Source organism: Microcebus murinus, chromosome 1 (genome assembly GCF_040939455.1).
Source record: "Microcebus murinus isolate Inina chromosome 1, M.murinus_Inina_mat1.0, whole genome shotgun sequence".
In the NCBI taxonomy this organism is placed as follows: Eukaryota; Metazoa; Chordata; class Mammalia; order Primates; family Cheirogaleidae; genus Microcebus; species Microcebus murinus.
The window spans coordinates 29,339,933-29,352,499 of record NC_134104.1 but is presented as its reverse complement, the minus strand read 5'-3'; the positions used below and the strand labels follow the sequence as shown (position 1 = coordinate 29,352,499).

General features: G+C 30.8%; 1 protein-coding gene across 16 annotated transcripts in view; it reads right to left on the bottom strand.

Moving 5' to 3' along the window:
* The window catches only part of ROBO2 (roundabout guidance receptor 2), a 1,246,890-nt gene that overhangs the window by 124,006 nt on the left and 1,110,317 nt on the right, over window positions 1-12,567 (bottom strand). For 15 of the 16 annotated variants that reach the window (XM_076000825.1, XM_076000828.1, XM_076000830.1 and 12 more), the window contains exon 6: window positions 11,851-11,978. In XM_076000825.1, coding sequence (XP_075856940.1) covers window positions 11,851-11,978 — 128 coding nt within the window. Of the gene's footprint in view, window positions 1-7,413; window positions 9,142-11,850; window positions 11,979-12,567 lie in introns of those variants that run through there. The other variant, XM_020284746.2, reaches the window with a different exon arrangement.

Sequence of the window (12,567 nt, the reverse complement as noted above, 5' to 3'; positions counted from 1 at the left end):
ATGCATATGTGTGTATCAATTAATTGCACCAACATTTGTGTGCCCATAGCACATGTAAGTGTTATGCTAGAAGAAGAGGCAGCAAAAAGATAAATATAACAATGTATTCAGTAACAAGGAGCTAATAGTCTTCTAGGGCAGGTGAAAATAATATCCCCAATAAATCTGGAAAACAATATTTGCCATAAGAAAGATTTTAAAAACCATTCAGATATATTTAATGAAAAATTTAATTTGCTAGCCTATATATTTTAATGAATTTAATTATGTGCTATTCCCTTGAGTGACATTTAATATGTTTAAATATTTAGTATAGTAATTCAAATATCATGCATATACTATTTCTATGTAATATGTACCATAGTATATATTTTATAGCATATTTATTATGACATCTTTTTCTGTCTACAAATTGCTGTGATTTATAAAGATGAAAATTTGGACTTTCTTAGAAGATGTGGCTCAAATGTTAATGTGATTTATTCTGGCCATCGACAGTAAAATCTCTTAATACTAATCTCATAAAACTGTTTCAGGCAGAATATTTACCTTATTCTGATATTTAATATTTACAGAACTTTAATTCTAAGTACTAAGTTAAATTGGGTAGTATTTATTGTATTCATATTTAAATAGACTCCAAAATTAATGAGATTCAAACTTTTTGACATATAGGTTAAGATCATGGAGTAAAAGCTTATTGTTTCACTTTCATTTATTGAAGGCAAAAAAATGAATAATATAAAAAAACTATCATAGCTAGAAACCACAAATTATGACCTCAATCAATACCAATTTCATAAAAATTATCCATCAGCATTGTGAAAGCCCATGCTATGATTCTTTTATGTGAAGAAGGAAAACTAGCGTCAAGACTGATATTTGGGAAATATGAGATATGACTTCACAGAAAAACAGCTAAACTTTAGAAAGCAGAGAAAGAAGTACTGAGAAAAAGAAAAAAATCAAGGCTACTTTGATTGGCAGAATTCTGAGGTGGTTCCCATGACCTTCACTTCCTGGAATTACTCTCATGATTTTGTTAGGTTATAAAAGGGATTTTGAAGATATACTTAAAGTTACTTATCAGTTGACCTTAAGACTGTAGATTAATCAGCTGGACCTGACTTCACCACATAAGATCTTTAAATCAGGAATTTTTCTCTAGCTGATATCAGAAAGAGACCTCAGAGAGATGCAAAGCAAAGCACCTGAATGACTCAAGGCACCATGGCTAGCTTTGAAGATTGTGGTGGCCATGTGTGAAGGCTGAGGAGTGGCCTCTAAAAAATTTGAGGCATTCTGGCTAGCAGCCAAGGAAATGAGAACTTCAGTCCTACAACCACAAGAACTTAATTCTATCAAACATCTCAGAGAACTTTGCAGTAACTTCTTCTGTAGAATCTTCAGAAAAGAGCTTAGCCTGGTCTATAACTTGATTTTGGCCTGTGAAACCCTAAGCATAAAACCCAGTTGAGCTTGACCTAATAAATGGCTGTTGTTTTAAATTGTTTGATTTGTGGTAATTTGTGTATAGTAATAGAAAACTAACATTCCTGAAAACCATCTTCATTATGAATTAGGGAGTAAGAAAGAAGATAAGGAGGGAGATGTGTATGGGAATGCAGATAGTTTATAACATAAAAAGGGTGGTTGTGTATCACCAGGGCCAGTGGAATACTGAGAAGAACATAACATGTTCTTTGACAATATGTTAAAGACAACATTCCAAGTAGGGGTTACTGAATGACTCTTTTTCCACTTTCTCTTCCCCAAACATGCAAACCCTAGTCTTCATAGTTAACTAAATAATGAATAACCAGATAGAGACTAAAATAAGATCTTCGCAAAGCAAAATTTAAAAACCTATATATTAACTAATTACTAGTTTAATTCGTGACAGAAAAGAAACAATCAATTAATCAAAGAAAGACAAAGAAGCTGTATCTTCTAAGAATTACCCCTCAAACACAGTAATACTTTCAAATAAATAGTTGTTCATAGTCTAAATACAATTATATACAAAAGGATCTTTCTTTATAAAACAATTCAAAAAGGGGTAAAAGGGCTAAAAGACAAGTGGGAATAAAAAATATTATATTAGAACTTATCAAGCAAATGAATAAAAGAGGAAAAAATTAAAGAAATAAGGTATATTTTAGAAACAAGAAATAAGTAATAACTGCAATTTTAAAAGCTAGGGAGGTAGTAAATAGGCATTGAGAAATCATACAATATGAAATTAAAATGATGACTTTTGAAATTATTCTAGAAAACTTGATAAATACAGAATGAAAACAAAGGAAAGCCAATATAATTAATGTATTTGAAAAAAAAAAGAAGTGAAACAGAAAAAATACTCAAAGATAAAACAACAGAAAATGTTGAAATACAGTAAATTAAAGCATGAATCTTCAGATTCAAGTGGCTTGTTCCATTCTAGGAATATTAGATACCGAATGATCACTACCATAATATAACCCAGCAAATTACTTGGAAGAAGAGAGCACACAGGTAGGTATTCATACAGTAGAGGGCATCCCATACAAGAGAAAACAATATTTTCTAAGCTTCAGATTTCACTACAGTAGCATTCAATACCAAGATGATTGAATATTTTTAACAAGTTTTGAGGAGGGGGAAAAAAAAGTACGACTAAATACCTAGCCTCCCTATTGAGGCAGTGGACAGATATTGTCAAGCACACAAGTCTAAAACCACCATGGCCTGAGAAATAACCCATACTTGTTTTTCACTTTAAAAATTAGCATTAGCCTAAGATATTATAAGCATTTCACGTCGTGGAAACTGTTGGGATATACTCAATAAAACAGAATGCCTTTTTTATTAATCTATCATTTAAACAAAACATATGGAGTAATGAAAACCGTGATGCTTAATAACAATTAAATGGGACTCTGCATAAAGTAAATAATTAGTGCCAGGTGCAGGAAACATTAAGAGCTGGCAGGAGGGAGACGATCACCTTAGGTCATGGGGCAATAGCTTGTCCAAAGAAGGGATGTAGGAAATGAAATTCTGGGTATCCTCCTAAGACACACTCAGGACATCTTTTACAAAAAGTGCATCTCAACATGCAAAAGTTCCTACATAATACCTACATGTTTTTTGATAAATAGAAAAAAATGGAATATCTCTAATATTAAGTTAAATTATATATTATACATTAAATTTTCCAAATTCCAAGGTGGGAGGGGGGATAAGGACATTGAAAATACCCTTCACATTATTCTTTAAGTGAAGTGTGATTTATAATTTGCCCTGAATGAATTTTTCAATCACAAACATGTTTTGGACCTCTTGGTGGCCTCAAGAATAAAATGCGTGAGAGCATGCTATAACGAAACTCAACTTTGACTCATAAAACAGAACTCTCTAAAATAAGGATATATTTAATTCTTGTGTTTAAGCAGTTAAAACACTGAAAAAAAATATGTCCCAATAGATTTCTATTTAGAAGAGTGGCTGCTTCTTTAAAGTAATCATTTTAAAATGTGGTATTTTGCCAAAAACACACATACTTTTTAATACTTATAAATTCATGTGTGAACAATTATATTCTTCTTTCAAAAGAAAACATACTTTTGAGTTAATAAGTTAGACAATACTTAGAAGTTTTCAAGTTGTATATTGTCAGTTTGCTTTCGATATTTTAAACAAGTTTCACTTGAAATACTCAGCTTTTAGTTTCCATACCCGAGGCAATCAGCATTTAACATATGGTCTACAAGATACAAAACGGAGCAGGGCAGCTTCACAAGCAAGGCAGCTGGTAGGTTTGACAGTTCTTTTCCAAATTACTCATCATGTTTTGAGTTGCTGCTAGGAAAAATGTGTTGCCCATCTCCAAAATAGATGTTCTTTTTTATTTTTAAGCTTAGGAAAGGCTTCCAATAGAAAACTAAGACAGATGGATATAGGAAGCAAGATATTTATCCCTATTTAGACCATTTTCTTCTGTCAGTTTCCTCATCAGAAGAGTTTTCCAAATAAACAAATAAATATTTCAGCATTCCTAGTTAACTACATTCTAGGATGCACTGTTGCTTTTATATAAAGAATGCCTTTGTAACAGCAAAAAGTCAAAACCACAGGAAGGGCTGGTGGATTTTGAATGATGAAAGTGGCATTTGTCTAAATTTTGTGGCAATCAGCAAATATGAAAATTGGATTAAAAGGCTCTTTTTGAAATGTTGGTGGCATTGTAGATGAGTAAGTAAAATGTGGAAAATACTTTTCTCCATTGGCAAAGATGTAATTGTCTGCTTTCAGTAATATTTTCCACATTGAGGAAGTCTCTAAATCAAGTTTTCCTAGCATCTCAAAAGTACAGGCCAGAAGGTGTTTATGCCAAATGTGAATTGTATAGAGTTGCAAATTCTTTTAACTCAAATGCATCTCCTAAGAGTCATCCATTTGGACAAAATTCTAGTTTGAGGGTTTATAATAATTTCTAAATTAGGCTGTCCACACAGATCACCAAGAAGTTTCATCCAATAGCTAATATAGTGATAGTTTTCTGAATCTATATGTATTCTGGAATCTTCATTGACTTCTAATTTTCTTCCAAAAGATTTAGACATGAACTACACTTGGAATTTCCTCTAAACTTTATATACCTGTTAAATATTTCTTCTCCTAATTTATATTGGAATGAGAAGTTGTTTTTTGTTTTTCTCTGATGTCTCCACTTTGTAAAACACCCTGCATGCTACAGTTAAAAGCTTCAAAGGTGTAAAACAAATATAAAAAACAATGCAGTTTTTCTATGACTTGAATGTTTATTTCAACATTTTACATGACTTGTACCTTCTGATTATACAATAAAAGTTAAAATACCTATAGTTCCTGAATTAAAATTGATATAAGAAGTTGATGCAAAGAAAAGAGACTAATTTCTTTATTATTGGCATCTTCTTTGATAATCCAATAAAAACACATCCAACATTCAGTTTCCAAAATTAATAGTAGTTGTCAAGTTTCAAGTATAGTTCTTTATATTTCTGAACATTGTCATAAGTCATTTGAGATAGATTTATGAAATGACAGACTTTCCCAGAATAAAATACAACGTGTCAAGAAGCTATTCTTTAGTTCCGGTCCAATGGGAATTTCAAAAATCATTCCAAACAAGAATGAAAAATGGAAATAACTTTTGAAATGCTTTGCAGGTGACAGATACATCTTAATACTCTGCGTACATCATAGTTTTTAATCAATATACTCTTTTATATGTTTAAAGGTTTTAAATCTATTAGAAATTATTAACACATTGATCTATGTTCTGGAAACTTGTGAAATATGAACTATGTAGTCATGGTATATTGACATAAGGTTTCTATATATAACGATCTATAATTCAAATGTGATTTTTCTTATTCTTTTGAAAAATTATCTTATAATTACAATCACTGCCAATGCTAAACCAACCTGAATTTCTGAGTATCTTATTCCATCCTTTCTATTGACAAGTGTTCTCATCCAATCATTCATCTTGTTTATATTTCCTACAAACATTATGATGCTTAATATTTTAAAATAACTTCTAAATATGGCTGCAAAGTTTTTGCATTGTTTAGTAATCAAGAATTCTAAAAAAGCTTTAGGTTGTTCTAAATTTTTCAATTTAATATATTTTATTGTATATAATTAATAACTTTGTTATATATCATATATATAAATATTTTCACTTATATTTTGCTACATATATTAAAAAATGCTTCTTACTTGACACATAAATGAGTGAGTCTCTGTACCTGAAATGTAGCTCATAGATGTTGAGAAAGAAAATCTGAAAAGGTGGCCATGTAGCCTACCATCAGCTCTTTCTTTGTTTTTTCTGTGTAATCGCATTCTTTTCCATGGTCTTCTTAATTTTAGATGTCATTCAAAATACATGTAAAATTATCCCTAACAGAAATTCTTATACATACAAGAAAATGAGACCTAAAAATTCTAACATCATATTCCTCAATCTTTAAGCAACATCAATTGTAAAAATGCACTATTGATTTAATCATTTCAAGAAAAAAAACCCTATAGTTTGTTTCAATTAATTGTAATCCATAACTATATTTCAAAAATATTAAAATGTAAAATAATATGCCTCAGAAACTAGACATATGCCAGCCAATATTGGCACATAAAACACTTCTCATATATATGATCAATCTTAAAATAAACTTATTCCTGCAATAGCTTTGATAAGTCAGTATTATTCTCTCCATTTTTTTAGAAGAAGTGACTGAGGATCAGGGATATTAAATTACTAATCAAAAAGAAGTACTGCTTGGGAAAGACAGATCAGAAAGTCAGAATTGGAAACCAAAGTTTTATTTACTATTTTGCTAACCATGTAAGAACATACTATATAAAATTACAGTCCATGAATGTTTCAACCAAAGTGAGGAAAAATGTTGAGTTAGGACCAATATACATCAAGGGTCAACAATGTCAAGCTAGTATATTAAGAAAGCTCTTAAAGCTAGATGGACAATTTATAAAGTCTTTGAAATTGAATAAGTTATAACAAAAGTATCTCTTAGTATATTAAAAAAGCAAAATACTAAATACATTCATTCATTCATCCATCTATTCACTTACTTGTAACACAATCACCAAGATTTATTTAAACATATTTGCTGGTATATTAAACTAAAATTTGAAAGAGATGCAGAAAGATTATTAAATCAATGACTGGAAAAGATTTTTGTCTGCCAGTGTTTATAAATAATTACCACTTAAATTTCTGCAAATGCAAACTGTTAACTTACTTCAATTTTTGCAAAGCCAAATGAATGATGAGATATATTAAAATCGCAAGCACTAACTTTTCATGCCAAGAACATAGCTCAAGCTTCTCTTCCCCACTTAGGGTAGGCACCGACTTACATTAACTTGAAGCATTCTACTTAATTTTGTTTAAATAGGCATGCAGGCAATAAATATGCAGCAGTTAAAAATTCCCCTAAAAACCTGGGACTCTGAGTAGCTTAAAATAAAAGAATTTCATGAAGTAATAGAACATCATAATTTAGTTTATAACTTTTCATGTCAACTAATATCAAGCATAACTAATAGTTGGTTTATATTAATACATATAAGAAAAAAGGAAAGTATTGTATTTTTCTCCTGTATGTAAGCAATTTATAACATTAATCATTCAAATACTTTTTTATACAAAAATTGTTATGTACTCATTGCTTTGGCAGCAAAAGTCACTGCAAAATGGTTTATTGAAATGATGAAAAAATCAGGAGCAACTTTTATAGCAATCTCACAAGCATTATTTTAACATGGCTGAATAAATTTCATTCTGTCAAATCTTGCTGTGCATGAGTTATGAAGCACTGTGCAAAGCCATGCTAAGTGGATAGAAGGATGGCTACTTACCAACAGGGCGAGCTGTAGACATTACAATGGTGTGGTGAGAACATAAAAAAGAAATTAAAAAAAAAGAAAGAAAAAGAAAATTATCAGAATGCATGATGTGTAATGTTACATTTAAGTATGGACAATAGAGTGATTTCTAGTCTTATAATTCAAGTATGAACAAGATGTCTGAGCTTGATAAAACTGAAAGTTATAAATACAATTCTAAGAAAATAATTATTTTGACTCTCAGGATTGACTATGAGCAATTGGAGAGATATTTTAGGTGAAGTCTTATTGTCATCACTTACTATAGTTATTATTTCAAAGATCTTGAGTGAACAGCCTTGTGTTACTTCGAAGTTAAGAACCTGATGAATATAACTATTCAAGTCACAGACTAGCAAATGTCATGTCAATAAAAGAAGGCCTTGCTGTCTGATTTAAATAGCAATTGGATTTTAAGCATGGTTAGTCAGAACCATTACGAGGACTACAGAAAAGCCCCTGACGCTGCTTTTCAGTCAGTAATAAGTTAAGATCACATCACTTTTCATCCGTGGACAGGGTGGATGAAAATATAACAAATAGGTTGGAACATCCTTAGAGATTTCAACTCAGTAGCTCCCTAACTACTGTTAAGCTTTTTTCTTCTTTTGGCAGAGGGCAGGAAACAATGACTGACAAGTTGATTCTTGTTCACCCTGAGAATGGCTTTCAAACTGCTGCTTCAACAAATTATCATTTTTTTATTATACCATAACTTTCAATCACTAAAATCAGTAGTAATAGGCTGCCCCTGTTATTAATGCACAGAAATGATGAGAGATATTCATAGGCTTCATAACATTTTCTTTTAAAACAATAATGCAAAATCAGTTTAGATAGTAAACCAATAAAACAGTTTGAATGAAAGCAAAAGCAATAGACAAATATTATAAAACATGTAATCCCATCATCCAAATGAAGAAAAAATATATTTAGTAGTATTTGAACTTTCACAATATCTTACATTCAAAATATGAATTTTTTCAACAAAGTGTCTCACCCATGTCCCAGTGCATATAGCGCTAGTGCATACATAATGTGACTCTAGAACATAAGAATAGTTTTGTGTTGATGACTGGGCATGGTGAGATATAGATTATTAATACAATAGAAAGAGAATGGCAATTATAGCAGCAACATGAAAATTCTGGCTTAGTGAAACCATATCCTGTGGTATATGGCATGTTTGCTGTAGCGAGAGGAAAAGAGAAGTATCTTACCCAAAGTACCACAATTTCTTTCTTTTTGCAGAGGAGTAGGGGGCAGAACACCAGAATAACAACCAAAAAAAAAAAAAAAGGCAACAGACTAACATCATAAAGTTGTGCCTTATTCTAACTGATGAAATTTCTTTTAATTTTGCCAATTTCTACTAGAAAAAGAACTTTGTCTTTCATCTTTCAAATTGTACTTTTCAGCTTGCCACTTCAAGCTCAATTTCAAACATGCTTCTTTTAGAAAGAAAAAGGCATTCTGACTTTATGATATTAAAGAGAAAAAAAAGAAGAAATCATGGTGAGAAACCATGTTTGAAATAAATAATTTACATTTCTATTTCACTTTAGTCTATTAATAATTTTAAGGCTTTATTACCCTAGAAACAAGGTGGTTTTTCCATTGAGATCCTATATGCAAAGCTAATTAAACCACTGAAAAAAGGGGGAAATTTTGCTTACAAATAGTTTTTATCATTTTTGATCCATTTTATCATTTTTGATCCATTTTAAAAAGTTATATTAGATAATAAATTATTTGAGTAGAATACAATTGCTAGGTTTGTTGTGTACTAGCATTACTTTCTAATTTTACATTTGCAAAGTCAGTAAAAGGGCCACTTGATGTCGAGCCTCATTTTATAGTCTTTTTTTTAACCATGTTTTTAAAAGGAAAACAACTGAGTAGATCTATTTCAGATTTTGATAATAAAACTCCCTTACTTTTCCTCAATTGGCTAATGTGAATATTATGATAAAATTTTAGCAGAAACATCATCATAAAACTTCTTATCTTTGCTACATAGCAACATTTCATCCTGAAAAACACCAGCAGGTGGATGTTTTCAGAATCAGCAAATTAAACTAAACTGTGTCCCTGCATTAAATGGATGAAAATGGACATGGCCTCTTGGGTCAATTGACTCTGTTCTAATAAAACAATCCAAAGAAAGACTGAATATTTCATTTATGGGCATAGAAAAATGAGCACAGAAAAAAATAAGTCATAGATAATAATGTGCTTTTTTTCCCCCCCTGTTAATCTCCTAGCATGAGAAATCCCAACTGCTTTTCCTAATGGTTAAAAAAATGTTTTTAAACAATGTTTTACTCCACATTATATTATGGAGATTTTCTCCTTTAACCTAGTTTTTGAGGTTTCAATCTTAGACAAGTGATAAATACATGCCACACAGAAAAAACACTGTAATCCATCTACAAAATACAGATTAGGAAAGAGACCATTTAACATTTGATGATTTAAAAAAAAAAAATCCTACTAAGATCAAACAATGCTTTCTACTAGTTTTGTAAGTTAGCTTCAAACATTTATGCATGCGGACCATGCTTTGGTAAATGAAATGTTAAACCTGAAACTTTCAACAAATTTTGAAAATAATTAGCTGGGAAAGATCTTAAAGCAAACACAACACTTCAAGTCTCATTCATCCAAGCATTCAAGTATAAAAGGAACCCTGCTGCTTCTACAAACAAACAACTCCTCACATTTTCTCACCATTTGTTTAGTCAGCAAATATTTTTTGAATGGAACATTTCTTGGTTGCTTGTTTATTTATTTTTCCATTTACTTCAGAAAAAAATCCTGCAAACTTTGGGGATAATTTGGTCAAGTGAATTGTTTTTGCAAAGGGCTGCTTCATTAAAAACAAACATAAAATCATCTACAGAGAGTGAGGACTTAAATGAGTGTTCATTGGTTTACAAAGGGGGTATTATATTTTGATCTTATATAATCATTTTATATATTCGATCCATATATGGTCATATCGCTTAATAATCTGTTAATTAATGAGTGAAAATTTTTTTAAGCAACTAGCTTGTCAATTTTGTCTAAATTTGTTTTGTATCTAAGTTTACACTAGAATGTCTGGGGAGAAAAAAACAGATTAAGTTGAATAGGAAGGGAGCGATTGAGAAGTATGAAAAGCACCAATATTTTTCCAGGTAACCAGAGTGCCTGTTTTCTAATAGTTACCTGGAAGCAAGTGCTTTTTTTATGATTTGAAGCCCAAATCATAAAACTGGCAAAAAAAAAAAATCATTTTTCATACCAGATGGAAGACTAACCTGACAATCCCTTATACATTTTTGCAATCCAAATTCCTTCTTTCTAACTTTATGAAACTTTCTGGGAACAAAGCTGCACAAGGTCAGAAGGATGGCTACACAAGGTAAGATGTAACTGAGACCTGGATGAAAACATGCAGCCAATCTCCATATCATGAAGGATGAGAGTAGAAGGTACAGCTATTAATAGTAGTGGAAGAGAAGATGTGCTTGACTATCATCACTTGAAGTTCTGTGAGTGTAGATGATGCTATGGGTAATGTCTATTTGTCAAGAATAAGCATAACTGTCTACTTGGTACTGCTTGGTACCTTGGACTATGTAATTTACCTCATGTGATCAACATGTTCAACCAGGAAGACAGTTAATTCATTCTAGTGCACTGTAGAGTTAAGTAATGCTTTCTTTCACTTATAAGCCATTTCCAGTAAGCCTATAAATGAACATTATTCCATGACTGAGAAAGTGCATGACACCCAGAAAGTGAAAGTTATTACAAGAGCGGCACTGACTATTTCAATTATTTAAGGCCAATGAACTTCACAAATCAGTCTCTAAATCAGATTATCTCAAGGCTGGATCTCCTCTGTATTCATTTTTCACCTTTGGAAACATTGTTAGTTTTTTTTTTTTTTTTCAGATTGCTTTTTTAAATGCTGACATAAAAAATAATTTCAAAACAGCACTTTGCTGGTATAAAGTACTGTTTGCTGGTATAAAGCGACACACTGGTGAATAGGAAACAGAGTATCTCTGTAACTAATGACATTTAAAAGCAGTAAATAGTTGAAAGCAATGGAAATGTAAGAAACTAGTGTAAGTCATTTCTATTTTTAAGATTTACTTTAAAGCCATATAAACTATTAGATTTAAACCATTTAAGCTATTATTTACTAAATAAGAATTAATCCTTTTAAATTAACATCACTTGGAACCCAAATTTCAAAATAATTTTATTTCAATTAATGATGGAGAGGACACAAAATCTAGGCATTTTAATATAATAATAAAAGAATATAATCTATTATTTTGATTGTGAGTTCACTTATTAATTTAACCAAATAATTGTCTCCTGGTTCAATCAGAGTTGACATCTTAAGTCTCTTACCTCGGACTGTTAGGGTAGCAGTGGCTTCCACTTTTCCAACTCGATTCTCAGCAATGCACATGTAGGTGCCTTCATCTGTACTCATAGCCTTTTTAATTCTCAGTGTGTAATCATCTCTAATGTCATACCTGTGTAGAATATGAATAGGTTTTATTAAATACTATTGGTTATATAGATAATAACACTTACGTATATATATCTTCACTTTTCTCTTTTTATACTGTATTTTACCTAAACATTCTCACACACATACACAATAATCAGCCACAAAGTACAATTACTTAGATTAAAAGTATTGCTAATAAAATCATTAATTTCACATCTGATTTCTAGCTGCTTATTAGTTTTCTATATTTTGTATGTATATATAACTCTTGCCACTTCAAAATTATGACAGGCATTATTAGCACTTTGATCTTTTTTTGGTAGCTCTTAATTATTAATAGTAAAGAAAATAGTATACATTTCAGTTCCTTGGTGTGTTACATTCTATCATCTTGTAAATCACACTGTGTTCGATAATATGTTTTTTAAGGTATATTGAATATAAAGGAGATGAAATATATTTAAAAAGAAAATATTTCTCTTATTTGTTGGCAAATTGACAACATGGACATTAGTTAAGAGAATTTAGAGGGGGTAACCATTATTTTTATTAGCAAAATTATCTCTTGAAACATCAACATGCTTTGGAGTGATTTTTGGAAATGCACATCC